At 41.5% G+C, this 13,934-nt stretch overlaps 2 protein-coding genes across 2 annotated transcripts in view; one reads left to right on the forward strand and one right to left on the reverse strand.

Moving 5' to 3' along the window:
• pld1a (phospholipase D1a) overlaps positions 1-3,106 on the reverse strand; it is a 30,882-nt gene extending 27,776 nt beyond the window's left edge. Inside the window, exon 1 of the mRNA XM_035674146.1 lies at positions 2,917-3,106. The gene's annotated coding sequence lies outside the window, so the exon portion shown is untranslated. The remainder of the gene's footprint in view (positions 1-2,916) is intronic.
• Positions 3,107-7,121: 4,015 nt separating this feature from the next.
• On the forward strand, positions 7,122-8,461 carry ghsra (growth hormone secretagogue receptor a). The gene is made up of 2 exons (XM_035674353.1): positions 7,122-7,962; positions 8,148-8,461. Exons 1-2 carry the CDS (start codon positions 7,122-7,124, stop codon positions 8,459-8,461), a joined length of 1,155 nt encoding a protein of 384 aa, XP_035530246.1.
• Positions 8,462-13,934: the final 5,473 nt, after the last annotated feature.

Genomic DNA, 13,934 nt, shown 5'->3' on the forward strand with positions numbered 1-13,934 from the left:
AAGGTTACAGAAGTTGTGCTGTGGAATGCACTGAACATCGCTGTAACAGTGTCAGTGTGCCAAAACAGAATTTCTCTTCTTCATTTGTATAGGTGTGACCACCATTATCACTGCTTATTTTAAGTTATACTGTCAGAACTGCTGTTCGTCACCTCTGAGCAGACATCTTATCAGTGATCCCCACAGCTTAACTGTGATCTGTCGCTGTCCACTGATCAATTTGTCATAGCTGCTTCGTTTATCCTGAAAGTGTTACCCAGAATGTATGTACAATAACTCTGCATGAGTACCTTTTTTTAAATGGCAGCTGGTACTCCTACTTTTGTCCCTGTACACTAGGTTTGCTTGTAATGCGTGTTGGAAAAGTGTCAAATTATTGAAGAGAACACTGAAGGCGGGCTGAACATCTATGTCAATATCAGTAGAGGTGCTGTTACTGATTACCGAGTGTTAGAAAAAATAGATAATTTGTAAGATGCCTCATCTATTCCTGGATGGATAACAAGCTTGACATTTACAAAGCACTGTGGCAAACACCTTGGAGGATTTAAATCATTTTAAGGATACCATACATACATGTAGACATCATCTTTGCGTAACAGACTACCACTCACACTCACGGATGCGCACACACGCAAACACTCACGCACATGCATACAGTAAAGATAAAATAAACTTGGCATTTACAGATCGTGTGGTGCCAAGCTCCTCATGGCGCAGATGGTACAAAGAGAGAGTGAGAGAGAGAAGATGGAGGGAGGAACGGATAGAGAAGCAACAAGAGAGGTCTGTGACACCTCTCGTTCTCTGCCCACACTAAAGCTGCCTATTATCTAATCCTTCACACCATGGATAGGGGGATAGTAATGGTCAGAGAGGCAGAGAAAGCAAGACATACAGTAGATGCCAGAAAAGGAGACGGAGAAATCGTCATCATCGCCAGAGTGGCGTTCTGCTGGCAGTAACACAAGGCATCATTGTACTGAGGGAGTGATGGAACTGCTCTCTCTCTCTCTTTCAGGCAAGCCTGACTCAGCCCAACCAAGGCAGCCAAGTTAGAGCCTGGAAATTACCAAACTATAACTTACGTACTGACCACTAAAGAGACTCTAACTCACCATGATTACAGTAGCAGAACAAAAAGTATTTGTGCTCTTGACTGAAAGGGTTGGTTCGCCCGAATGTCTGTCTCCAGTGGTATCTAGCCATGAAGGTAGTTTGGGTTTTATTTGCTCAGGTGTTGGGATAACTGTCCCTGAGATTTCTACTGCCAACCCAGTATAATGGAAATGAATGGAATTTCATTTGTGATGCCAACAGTGTTTAAAAAATTCAAAGGGTACATGTCTTTCCAGAAACAATGTACCCGTCAAACACCAGACCAGGCTGTGAAGAGGTTTCACTGGAACAACATTAACTTTTAAAAATTGAAGGTGGGGTGAACAAACCCTTTAACGTTTGCAAGAAAATGTTTTCACCTGCTTGTCATGGATCTCAATATATGAAAATCTATAACACAGGACATGAATAGAATGTGAATAAGACTTGTTTACAGGCCAGAAATAGCTCTGATTTAAAAATAGAGAGACAGTTTCGAGATACTTGCAAACCAAAGGTGCTAATGATGGTCTGAACGGCAAATGGCACAGTGACATTTTTCACTTTAAATAAATCACCTCTATTTTTGGACCTCCTTTGTGTTCTATAGTCTGTGTCCCTGAGTACGCATTGAGAAAGTCCTGTTCCTGTTCAGGTTTTGGTGAAGCACAGACCCTTCCAATATTAGCTATGAGCAGTTTTGTGATGGCAGATTGACAATGAAAGCTGCAGAAACATTGTCCTGAAATCCTAAAATGTTTGAATGACCCACAAATGATTCTTTCTGAGACAGCGGTTGGAAACTTTAAACAGGGATTTTTACGTTTTTGACAGGCTTTCACCATATGGTAGGAGCATATGAGCAAGACGAACACATCTGGAATAAATTTACAGTTGTAAGCTGCCTGCCATGCAAAAAAATATTTGAAATCCTTCCAATATTTCCTGAGAAAAAGAACAACAGTGCAACGAGGTAACATTCTTACATAACTCTATGTCTTTAACTGAAGAACAGTAGGAGGTCGTGAGGTAAAATTCTCCAACTTCTCCCACTGTTTAGATTAATGATTGATATGTGTGACAAACTGTGCAGGATAGCACCACATGGACCGGGTCGATACACACATGCACACACTTAAAAAGCCTCAGGCAGGAATAACAGTAATAAAGTTCACTGTATGCTACTGCCACTGCTCATGCAAAAGGAAGACTACCGAATGCCAGAGGTCAGCAGCATGTGTATCAGTTTTCAAAGACAACAGAAGAAGAAAGAAGGGTGGGTTGGTATGAGCGAGCAGCGGAAAGAGAAACAAAATATCTCCAGTCTTCCCATGACATTCCAGCTGCAGCATGTAACTTTCACAACAGAGTGTGAGAAAGGAGGCAGCGGGCAAGCGCGCGCACACACACACACACACACACACCCACACACACACCACCTGTGGCAGCCTTAAACAACAAGGCAACACACCTACTTGTTCAGCAGTTCCATTAATAAGAAGTAAAAAAAAAAAGCTGAAGAACCAAATCATCTCACCTAGCCAAGGACCTCCACACACACACACACACAGCACCACACACACACACCTACATCTTCATGTTAAATACATATCTGATCTGCACTCAGCTCTCTGTTTCCTTTCTGCCTACAGGAGCAGTAAATATAATGGCAGACTCAGACATACTGTACGGTACATTCTTCTACATGATCCCACTGACAACCCTAACCCAACACCCCCCTTACCGCAGCCCATGGACCGCAAATAGATCAGAGCAGACACAGACACAAACAGAGAGGAAGAGGGAGACATTACCAACCTGCTCTTTTTGTGGACGTGCAGCCCACATGTTGGTTAGTGCTCAATCCGCTTGGCTTCACTCAATGGACGGCAACAGTGAGACACACACACTCCCCACCACCAAGTGTGCAGCAGACAGCTAGCACTGGGCTCCCTGCGTTAAGTAACTCTGTAAGTGCAGCTCAGATAAACTAACAGTGAACTCTCTCCAACTCCTCGGGAAGCGAGGGGGTCTGTGGAACTCTAGACCAATCACAGAAGCAGGTCCTTCCCACAGGCTTCTCTCATTGGATGAAAAACAAAGTCCTGGACTTTTGGTGAAGTAGGAGGAGTCCTCTGGGGAGACACTGGTCCTGCCTATTATCTCATCATTTCATACTCCTACTTTCTCTGTTTTTCTCTTCTGTGTGTGTGTTACTATGTTTGTTTCTCTGGCTCTATATATTTGAATATGTCTGTGTCAATATGTGTGTCTGTCTATACAAGTCATTGCATGTATGTCTGACTGCCTGTGGCTTTGCATGTATGTGTGTATAGGATATTTTTAAAGTAACAAAACAGTTAAGCGCACAAAAAGTTAAAAAAATATATCCTTGTAAGATTAAAAAATCTAAACCTGTGTGTACACATGCTATGTGTGTGTTCCTGCTGGCAGAGCTTTATACTGAAATGTACCATAATATCACACCTGTAGTACCAAACTATTAATATTAATTAGTTTGTCGGCCACACACAAACATGCACACATCCAGAGGTTCAAGTACAAATCAAAAGAGATCTCTTTCGCCATCTTGTGGATAAATGGATGAACTGCACCCTTCACAGACAAACTCCTACACATAGCTGTCAAGTGTGCTTGTGTGTGTGTGTGTGTGTGTGTGACAGGGACTTTACCCTGTACTCTGCTACCACACCCTGGAGGAATAGTTCAGCGAAAATGACAGTCAAAGCACTCCAATATTTAACCATGTTTACCAGACACACCCCAGAACTATGTCCATGTGAACCTCAGAGAGAAGGGGCGGAAACAGTAAAGCAGTAAATGTAGTGCATGTATAGGATACACAGCAGTAAAATCATAGAAAAAGAGCAAACGCAGAGTTGAACTGTGAGAAACTACGGGTGTTTTTCCCATACATAACCCAGTTCACAGCCATAAAAAGACCAAACAGAAACATCTCTACTAAAACACAGACACATTTCAGTTAAGATACCCAATGCTGCTATTATTACCTCCTGTTGTCCCAGAAACAATCCAATGGCTTTGGCATTTTGTCTGTAAAAAGTACTGATTCAGCGTGTTGTTTGGCTATTATCATCATTACCACAGTGTTTATGAGCGTCGGCCCACTGAAATGTACTTAGATTACACAATACAATTACTGGAAAATCAAAAAAACACCACCAATATACACGCACAAACCGACACAAACACACACATACAATACACATATACATCATGACCACAGGTAGATACATACCAGATGTAATTAAAAGATCTCAAAGAGGCTGGGGAATACACAAGCGTCCTGCTTGTGTTCTTTCTACCATTAGGATCTCTCTTGCTCTCTCTTTCTCTATTTATCTCTTTCTCTCTCTATCATGATTCAGTGGTCATAAACATAATGGCATCTACTGGTAAACACAGCACAAAGGGCAGAGAGATAACGCTATTTGAAGCATGAGGATCACATCAGCGCAGTACAAAGAGAAATATATCGCAATCGTGGTGATTCACACTTACATTGACATACATTACATTTGTTTCACCTGAGGCCTCCAGCAAGCTGTCATTAATCCAATAAGAGAATGTGCCTTATTTGTCAATCTTACAGTATCACTCTGTCAGAGAGGAGTGTGGAGATAGCAGGATTTCAACCAGTGATAATGTGTTCCTTCTGGCCAACACCCTATAAAGACAAAACACAGTAATGTTAACTGCATATTCATTAAGAAATTGAGTTAACACCAGAATTTTTGACATTATAAACCAAACTACATGTGGCTGCAGTCTGCTAATTAAGGCTATTTGGTGAGATAGTCTTGGCTTAAACTAATTGACCCACTTCCTGTTTCCTGTAATTGATAAATCAGTTTTGATGCTGAAACATCTCAGTAATAGAGTTTGTTATACCACACAAACAAGGTTACAGCTGAGTCTAATCAAAATGAAGAAAAAAGTAATACATACATTTGGTAACTAGCTTAGCAGAGTATCAGTAACTGCTGTCTGTGTAGCCACTGGCTCTAATGAGATTATATAACATAGTTAAGCTTTGAATTACATATTTAAATGTATTCACTCAAAGATCAAGAATAATGAAGAGAAGAAGAACAATTTTTTCTTCTCAGTTTTTTAGTTACTGTTGCTGCCATTAGCAGAATATCCAATCATCTTTCCAGTTATTAGGGAGTGATATATTCTAAATTCTAGTGGCAGTTAATTACTAAAGTGACCCTGCTCTAACCTCATTATATAATATGCAGTAATTATAGTCTATGTGTATATAATCTACTTTATGAGTCTAGACCTGCATTAAATAAAACTCTACAGCAGCTAGGATTTGACACATGTTGCTACTTTGCAAACGCTCTTTGAAACAGGAACTGTGTACACTCCATAAGTGTCACATCATGGCCCGTGTTCTCATTCTGCAGAGGGCAAATTGAAGCCTTATATTAAATCTGGGCTTCAGATTGACTCAAATGCAATTTGATTCTTGGTGACCGTGGAATTATATGATTCTATCTGGGCAGAGTGCAGTTCTGAGATATTAAGCATCACAATTTCATATCCCACCAGGCAAAGACAAAGCGTTTTAAACCTTAACCCCAAATGGCTGGATCTATGCTGATAATTTCCAGGAGCAAAAGCCAGATAGGATCTTCAAACTGATGACAAAACATAGTCAAGAAGATTTACTAATCTTCACCATGCTTGCAGGATTGGCTGCAAAGCCACACTTCTGGAGAAGGTGGTTGTTCTGAATCCTGTTCATGAACAAAAGTACTCCTATTTGGAAGGATTTCACTCTAATTTATCCCTATATGCTCTCTGAAAGACCTGGAGGTACACATTGTCTGAAACTGGTGAACATTTAGAGCAATCACTGCTCTAAAAGCAGCTGTAGGTGGCGTTGCAGCACTGGACTTACCGTAGACCCCCACACCACCCTCCCAGCAGCACCACTTCACCTGTATATGATGTTTTGCGCACTGGGAGTAAGGAGCCACATAATGGATATGCACCATAACTAGAGGAGCAGACTTGGAAATCCCGGGTGAATTTCTTTGCAATTCCTCAACTACTTTATTCTTCTTAAATCATTTAAACTCCTATTTGCATGATTATGTTGACAATGCGTCGTTCCTTCGTGGTGCTTGTGACTTTTATAAAACTGTCTTCGTTCCGTCATATAGTGTTTGTCTGCACTGTGGTTGTTGTTTATCCGTTTGTGTTTGGCTGAGTCTGAGCTCCGGTACCCTTGACAGGACAGATGTTTACCACTGCTGCCGCATCATTACGAACCTGCCTGTGACTCACCATCACATGCTGCCCGGTGCAACTTATCCACCGAGCCCCTGTTTTGTTTTTATCTGACGTGCAAAAGCAAGGACTCGCTGCCGGTGATGGGAACTCGTTGGGACTCTTTGGCGCATGAAGGATTCTCATGTTTCATTCCCACCAAAGCACTCAGTTGCTGGTGTCTCAGAGACAGAAAGGATGCAGGAGATAACTTGTCTCAAAGTTAGATTTTTCTTTAAGCATTTTTAGATATGTTTGTGCTGTGTTTCTCTCTGCTGCAGCTGCTTTGATTGGAATACACCTCTCCATGCGTTTCGGCTGTCGATGTGTAACTTACAAAAATCCAGCATGTAATTTTGTTTTGTAACTAGCCTACTCTTCTTTTGAACAAGTAGTAAAATAGGCTCATGTTTGAGTTAGACTCTGGAGAGGACTATCTGTTCCCTGGAGGATCTCAGACGTTCTTTGTCCGCTCAGAATTGTGACTTCAGCTTAAGTGGTTACACAAGATCTTTTGCAACGCGCGCAAGGGATATTGATTTTACGCACGGCTGCCAACCTTTGCCATTACCTCCGCAACTCAAACATTGATGATGGGAGAAAAGGGCAGCGCCAAGGGGCTTGAGGAGTCCCAGACCCGGGGTGCCTTTAGCAGTCAGGGCCAGGCACGGCCCCGTGAATAACCGCACGGCGACAGCATGCCCTCTTGGCCCAATCTCTCGGAGTGCCTCTCCCATAACTGTAGCTGGGAAGAGATCCATAACGCCACAAGGAACGCTGACCCTGGCCTGCCTCCCCTCAATTACTATTCAATCCCTCTCCTCACGGCCATCACCATCGCCTGCACGCTGCTGTTTCTGGTCGGGGTGGCCGGGAATGTCATGACAATTTTGGTGGTCAGTAAGTACCGGGACATGCGCACCACCACTAACTTGTACCTGTGTAGCATGGCCGTGTCCGACTTACTCATCTTCCTCTGTATGCCACTGGACCTCTATCGTATGTGGAGGTACAGGCCCTGGAGGTTTGGGGACGCACTCTGCAAGCTCTTTCAGTTCGTGTCAGAGTCATGCACCTACTCCACCATCCTGAGCATCACCGCGCTGTCAGTGGAGCGCTATCTGGCGATCTGTTTCCCGCTGCGTGCCAAGGCCCTGGTTACCAAAAGGCGGGTGCGTGCCCTCATTCTTCTCCTCTGGACAGTGTCTCTATTGAGCGCCGGGCCGGTGTTTGTCATGGTGGGAGTGGAGCGTGACAGCATGTGGCCGACAAATCTCAGTTCGGGAATGAATGAGACTGGTTTCTACCTGGAGGCCGGGGACACTCGGGAGTGTAAGATGACCCACTACGCGGTGGAGTCAGGCCTGATGGGGGCCATGGTGTGGTTGAGCTCTGTTTTCTTCTTCATGCCGGTGTTCTGTCTCACAGTGCTCTACAGCCTCATAGGCCGTCGGCTGTGGCAGAGACACAGAGAGACAAACATAAACTCTCGTGTGGCTCACCGGGACAAAAGCAACAGACAGACCATCAAGATGCTTGGTAAGTTTGGAGAGCGCGCAAATTACGCACACTCACAACTTGATCCGCATTTGTATCTATTTAGTAGAATAGCTTGTTTACAACTTTATATCCACTTACTTCTCTACTTCTCTCCCCTCTGCCCTCCCCTTTTATTCCTCCATCTTCATCCTTCACCTCACCTGCTCATCTTCCTCTCCATCCAGTTGTGGTGGTGCTGGCCTTTGTCCTGTGCTGGCTGCCGTTCCACGTGGGTCGCTACCTGCAGTTCCGCTCCCTAGACGCTCCGTCCCCGCTGCTGTCTGTGTTGTCCGAGTACTGCAGCTTGGTGTCCGTGGTTCTCTTCTACCTGAGCGCGGCCATCAACCCTATACTCTATAACACCATGTCCTGGAAGTACCGGGGCGCAGCGGCGCGCCTCTTCGGCCTGACTGACAGCCAGCCACCACGAGGCCGCACAGCCAGCACCATGAAGGGAGACGGCTCAAACGGCTGGACGGAATCCACAGTCAGCTTCTAAACGTGTAACCATCAACATTTCTGGACAGAATTTGCAAAAAAGGTTAGTCATTAGTTGATAATGCTGACCTAAAAGCCATTATTTCTGTCAGGCCGGTGAATAACTGTTCTGTACACGTGAGCCCGGCATTTACCTTTATTTGGCTGGGACTGAAAGAAACAGAGAATGAGAAAAGAGTGAGCCACAAAAAGCTGCAAGCCTCTACTCACTTTGTCTCCATGCATCAATAGAACTTCGATTTCTCAGTTTCATTTTCTTGTTGGATTATGTCAGCAAGTGCAATCCACTATTCATATAACACACCCAGCAGCATTTAAAAAGCGCGACTGGTGGAGTGCAAAACACACACCAGTCTGAAGTGCTTGTATTGATCCAAATGTGAACAACACACACAGCAGACACGTATAAATATCTTAGACATCTACAATTGCCTTATATTGTATTCATATTCTGGATGACAAAGAAAGCACTGTAGAATTTGTGGCACTTTCTCTGTACTCCTTTAGAGAGGAGCAGAGGTGCAGTGTGTGTGTGTGTGTGTGTGTGTGTATGAGAGAGAGAGTGAGAGAGTAAGTGAGTATTTGCATGTGTGTTTTGTGTGTCATGGTTTTGGATGAAATTGATGTAATTTGTTGGAGAGAGTGTGAAGATGTAAACGTATGTTACTGTTGTTACATGTGCTGAATGCCCTGTATCTTGGAAATTCAAGTCCATGCTGTGCTGATGCTGCCAATGTGGTTGGTGTACAGTCCCTGAAATGGAGATAAAAAATATAACTGTGTAGCCATGAACTGCTTCCACATCAAGGTTGGAGTTTGATGCACAGGAGCCACAAAGCAAGTGGATTTTTAGGGACTGTGAGACAAAATACACAATACAAACATTTCCAAGATATGAAGTCATTATACTTAAATGATCAACATTCACGTTTCAGGCTCCTACTGCTTAAAAGAAATTATCTGAAAAGAAGGAGAGTTTGAGAAGGTTTCACTAAATGTTTAAGGTTCACTTTTAGACAGTAAATTTCAGTGATTTTATCAGTTTGGTGCATTAGACAAAGAAAGCTGATTGGTGTTAGTTTAAACATCGACATATCAATGGCAATAAACACCTCAGCTTTCTGAGTCTTGTGAACTGTGCACCACTGAAACCATTTCAGCCATCTCAGGTGCACTATTGTCTGTTACCGTCATACACAGAATGTGCTAATCTGCGGATCCAATCATACAAAACATGTAGCAGATCTGTCATTTGTCTGATTTGACAAGATTCATTATGATACTTGAAGTAATATTCAACTTTGGAAAGGAATGAAGACAGCTGGCTAAGTAACTTCTCTCTTTTCACTATTCACTCCTTCATAAAAGTACAAGAGCAGTAAATGTGGAGTATAAGCTCCCCTTTTGATTCATGTTCATCTTTGGCACAAATTGTTCTCTACCCCCTAAAGTGTTCAGTGTGAATAGGCAGTGAGTAACTTTTTCAATGGTTAAATCAAACACGCACAATGTAAGTTATATTATGTATGTCTTGTCTTCTTTTTTGATTTTGTAGAAGATTATACTTCAAATGAAGGACATGGTAAAACTGCATGGGTTCCCAGTCAAAACTATTTTCACAGGTTACTCTGCAGTGCGTGATGATGTATGAACTGAACTAGAAAAATTCTAATGTGCCAAAGGTGTCAACCTCGACACATTGTTACAACACTATTCAACAAAAAAATAAAATAAAATGACCTTTCATTTATATATGTCTACGATAATGCAAAAGATGGAAAAATAAAAGTGATTTCATTTTGTAAACTGTACAATGCAGTGTTTCCGACAAAGAGGATCAGTGAACTGTCTATAAGTGACGATGTTATATGCTTGCTTTAACTTGTAAATAGATGCTTTGTAATGCTTTACACTCAATGCTATACACTCAGATGGTTTCAGCAGCCCAAATCACCGCAGCAGCCTCCACTAATCTGCACTGGATTTAAAAACATGGCCTCCTCTTGGCTCTGAAGAATGTATCTCTGTTAATGAATGTTTCTGACTGTATATACTGATGTCATGGCATAATATTTATTAATCTACAAAATGTATACAAATCTAAAGTGTAAAAAAAATGATTCATATTTTCCTTTTTTTGAAGACGTCTGTGAATAACTCTGGGTAATGTATCTGTTGATAATAAAGTCTTGTAAAAATAAAAAAAAAAATAAAAAGAAAGACAAATCTCAATTCTTCTTTACTTTGCCGCATCATCAATGAAGTCTACACTGCTCAGACTGGACTGAGACACACAGGAACTGCAATTTTTTCCATATGTGACCTTGCAATACTCCATTATATAATGCTTCAGTGGGATCTACCATTTAGTAGATCACAATCTTAACACAGCAGTGTGTTCTCTGTCATCTCAGCTGGCATTGTATTTTTATGGCCACATGGTACAGTACGGCTGTATCACCTAAGACGGCTTCAAAGACAGCAGGCTCTGCCCTTATATACCAAACAGGGTTCAAAGCACCCCTCAGTCACCTGTGAGGTAACATAAGGTACCTCATCAAAACACAATGTCTACAAAACCCTCTTCAGTACAAAATGTTCAGCAGATGTTTGTGAAAATCTGTGGCAAAAATAGAAAGGTATGCATGGGTGTGCGCTCGCTCGGCAGAGAACATTGAAAGATTATAAAATCTGAAGTGAATTAATTAAATAAAAGCCGGGTTGTTATCTCATAGAAAAAATGATTAGTGGGTGGATGATAGGTAAGCAGAAGAAGTGGTGTAAAATAACAGCGATGAGGACAAGAGGTCCCTATTCAAAAAATTGTGCAATTAAAATAGACAATAAAACAAAAGGTGAGAGAAGAGAGGTTTACTCAATGAGTCAGACATGATGATAGTTTATTTAGATGTGGGCTGTGCAGTCAAGAGTGAATAAATTACCTTTAGACAAGAGTAAGAGGAGTGAATTGAAGAACAGTTCTATCTCCATCTATTATTAGTGTATGCCTGTACATGCAGTAATCTCTTTATTTGGTATAGCAGCTGGTACCAGTTATGACTAGTTGTCGCTAACTGGTATTGAAAGCCAGCGTTTGCGTTTAGACAGTCCTGATCCTCATCATCTGACAGCGACACAACATCCTACAGGAAGCATCCTTTTAAACCAGACAAGAGTCAACAGACATGTTAGCGGCTCTGTGAGGCTGTACTGAAAAGCAGTGTTATGAGATCAATGCTAACATGCTCACAGTGATGATGTTTAGTAGATATAACATTTACTATGTTACTATTTTAGCATGCTGGCATTTGTTAGTACAAATAAGGTGGATGTGAGTGACAGTTTCACTGGCACGACGATGGCACTCACACACTTGCCATTTCACTTAAAAGCACAAATGTGAACCTCTTGATGGTACTTGTACTTGTACTTGTTGCATTGTCTATACTGAATTTCATGGCAATCCAACCTATAGTTGCAGAGGAATTCCCTTACTGACCAACTGACCGACTTCACCAATTGTATCTCTAGGGCCATGGTTAAAAAAGAACAAAGCAAAGTCAGTGACTGTAAAGGAGTAGTTATGTATGCTCTGATGATTCTCCAAGGGGAAAATGTAGATTCCCTCACCAGCAAACCAGCAGCCTAGACTGTTGACACTTGAAGGACATCCACAGTCACTGCATTTGCTGTATCACAACAACCATATCAAGTATGTGTTCTTCCGTTCAGTTATTCAAGTTGGACAGTTCTATTGCCTCATCTTCTTGTTCTTTGCAGACAGGAGAGGAAAACAGTCTGCTTTTATTTTGCTGTAGCCCATCTAGTGAACAGTTTGACAGGATTTGTACTCTTCAGTGTCCCTCACATCATACAGTTATTAGCTTGAAGACTTGTGTCCCGACTGTATACACAGCCACAACAGTAGAATACATTTCTTCTTCTTTGGACTTTGTTGCTAAAACAGCAGCAGATTAGATTATTTTGTTACACTGTTGTTATTTCTTGGTGAACTTGAGATAATGTTGTTGGTGAAAAGCACAAGGAGCTGGCTGCTTCGAAAATGCCAGAAGTGGTGCATCTGACACCACAGACCATACCATAGTCAGTTACTTAAATTTTGCTTCTTGCCCAGTTCACACACTAATAAATCCACTTAATGCTTTCTGAGTGCTTTATCCATACTGCATTTAATTGTCTGGAAGAATGAGTATCAAGTGGCCACTGCTTACAGTGCAATTCTCAAAAACAGAGCTTTGTTAGATCACTCTAATTAAAAGGAGATAAGGGTCAGCTAGTGAAAGAGTGTTGTTTTGCTTTACACCACTCTAAATAAACCCTTTGTACATGAACCACAAAATGATCACACAAAAGGTTGAAAGACTAATATTCCCCTGGTGTCCTTGGGTGACTGCAGAGTGAGGGGAATCGAGCGTGCGGAGCGGCAGTCTCCCTCTGGCTGCCCTCAGGGACAGCAGGGAATAATGGCTTGTGTGATATACTATCGAGACCACTGGAGAGTAAATCTAGCACTGACACACCTTCCCACAGACTCACATTCACACTGACAACCAGGGGTAAACTGACTGACACGTTGATATTTAGAATGTTGGTTTGAAACATAATTCATGATCATCTTAACCCTAACATTATAAATATCAATTATTGCTCAGCAATGTTTACAACTGTATGGTGTACCTGATGAGAGCAGAATCATCATTCTCTTATTAAATCTTAAAGGTAAAAATCAATACAGTACAGTAAATTCCAGGAAACTTTATGTAGAGTAGTGTCGGGGTATGTAGAAGTGCTTATGAATAATGACACACACAATAAAACATACAGATGGAATCAAAGTCAGAAAAAAAATCAAAACATTTATTGGGCATAAATATATTATATATACGCTACCGATACAGTTACGTCTTACATACATAGGGTAGTATTTGCAAAAATCTATACATTAAAATTGATATGGCAGTTTCTTTTATATAATGCATATGAAATTGTCTAACATTTACAATACAAGAAGAAATGCATGAATTTCTTTTCTTTTTTCTCAATTCGTAGACCATGACAACATTGGAATGTTTGTTTTTAAATCGTGAGGTAAAAATATGTTTCTTTTTTGTCTAAAAAATAGTTAAATACCTGTGAGTCTCTGTATGTTTGTCAAATCGCCAAATTCTCAGTCAAAATCTCTACTTACTGTAAAACATACAAAACATAACAAAAAAAAAAATAATTAAAAGAAGAAAATAAACTGATCAGAAGGCACAGACGTTAGGTTGCTGGGCAAACAAATTGTCTCTCATTCTTGACATGCCCGCCAAATGTGCAGGACCTGCAGGATGGGTGGGTGGTTGGGTGGGAAGGGCGGGGTGTCTATAAAATCACCAGCATTTTGAAAATAACAAAACAAAAACAACAAAGCACATAAAGGGAGTACCCTGCCCACAAATGCACAGCCTTTA

This window comes from Morone saxatilis, unplaced genomic scaffold (assembly GCF_004916995.1).
Source record: "Morone saxatilis isolate NCDOM2014 unplaced genomic scaffold, NCSU_SB_2.0 Contig3, whole genome shotgun sequence".
Classification (NCBI taxonomy): Eukaryota; Metazoa; Chordata; class Actinopteri; family Moronidae; genus Morone; species Morone saxatilis.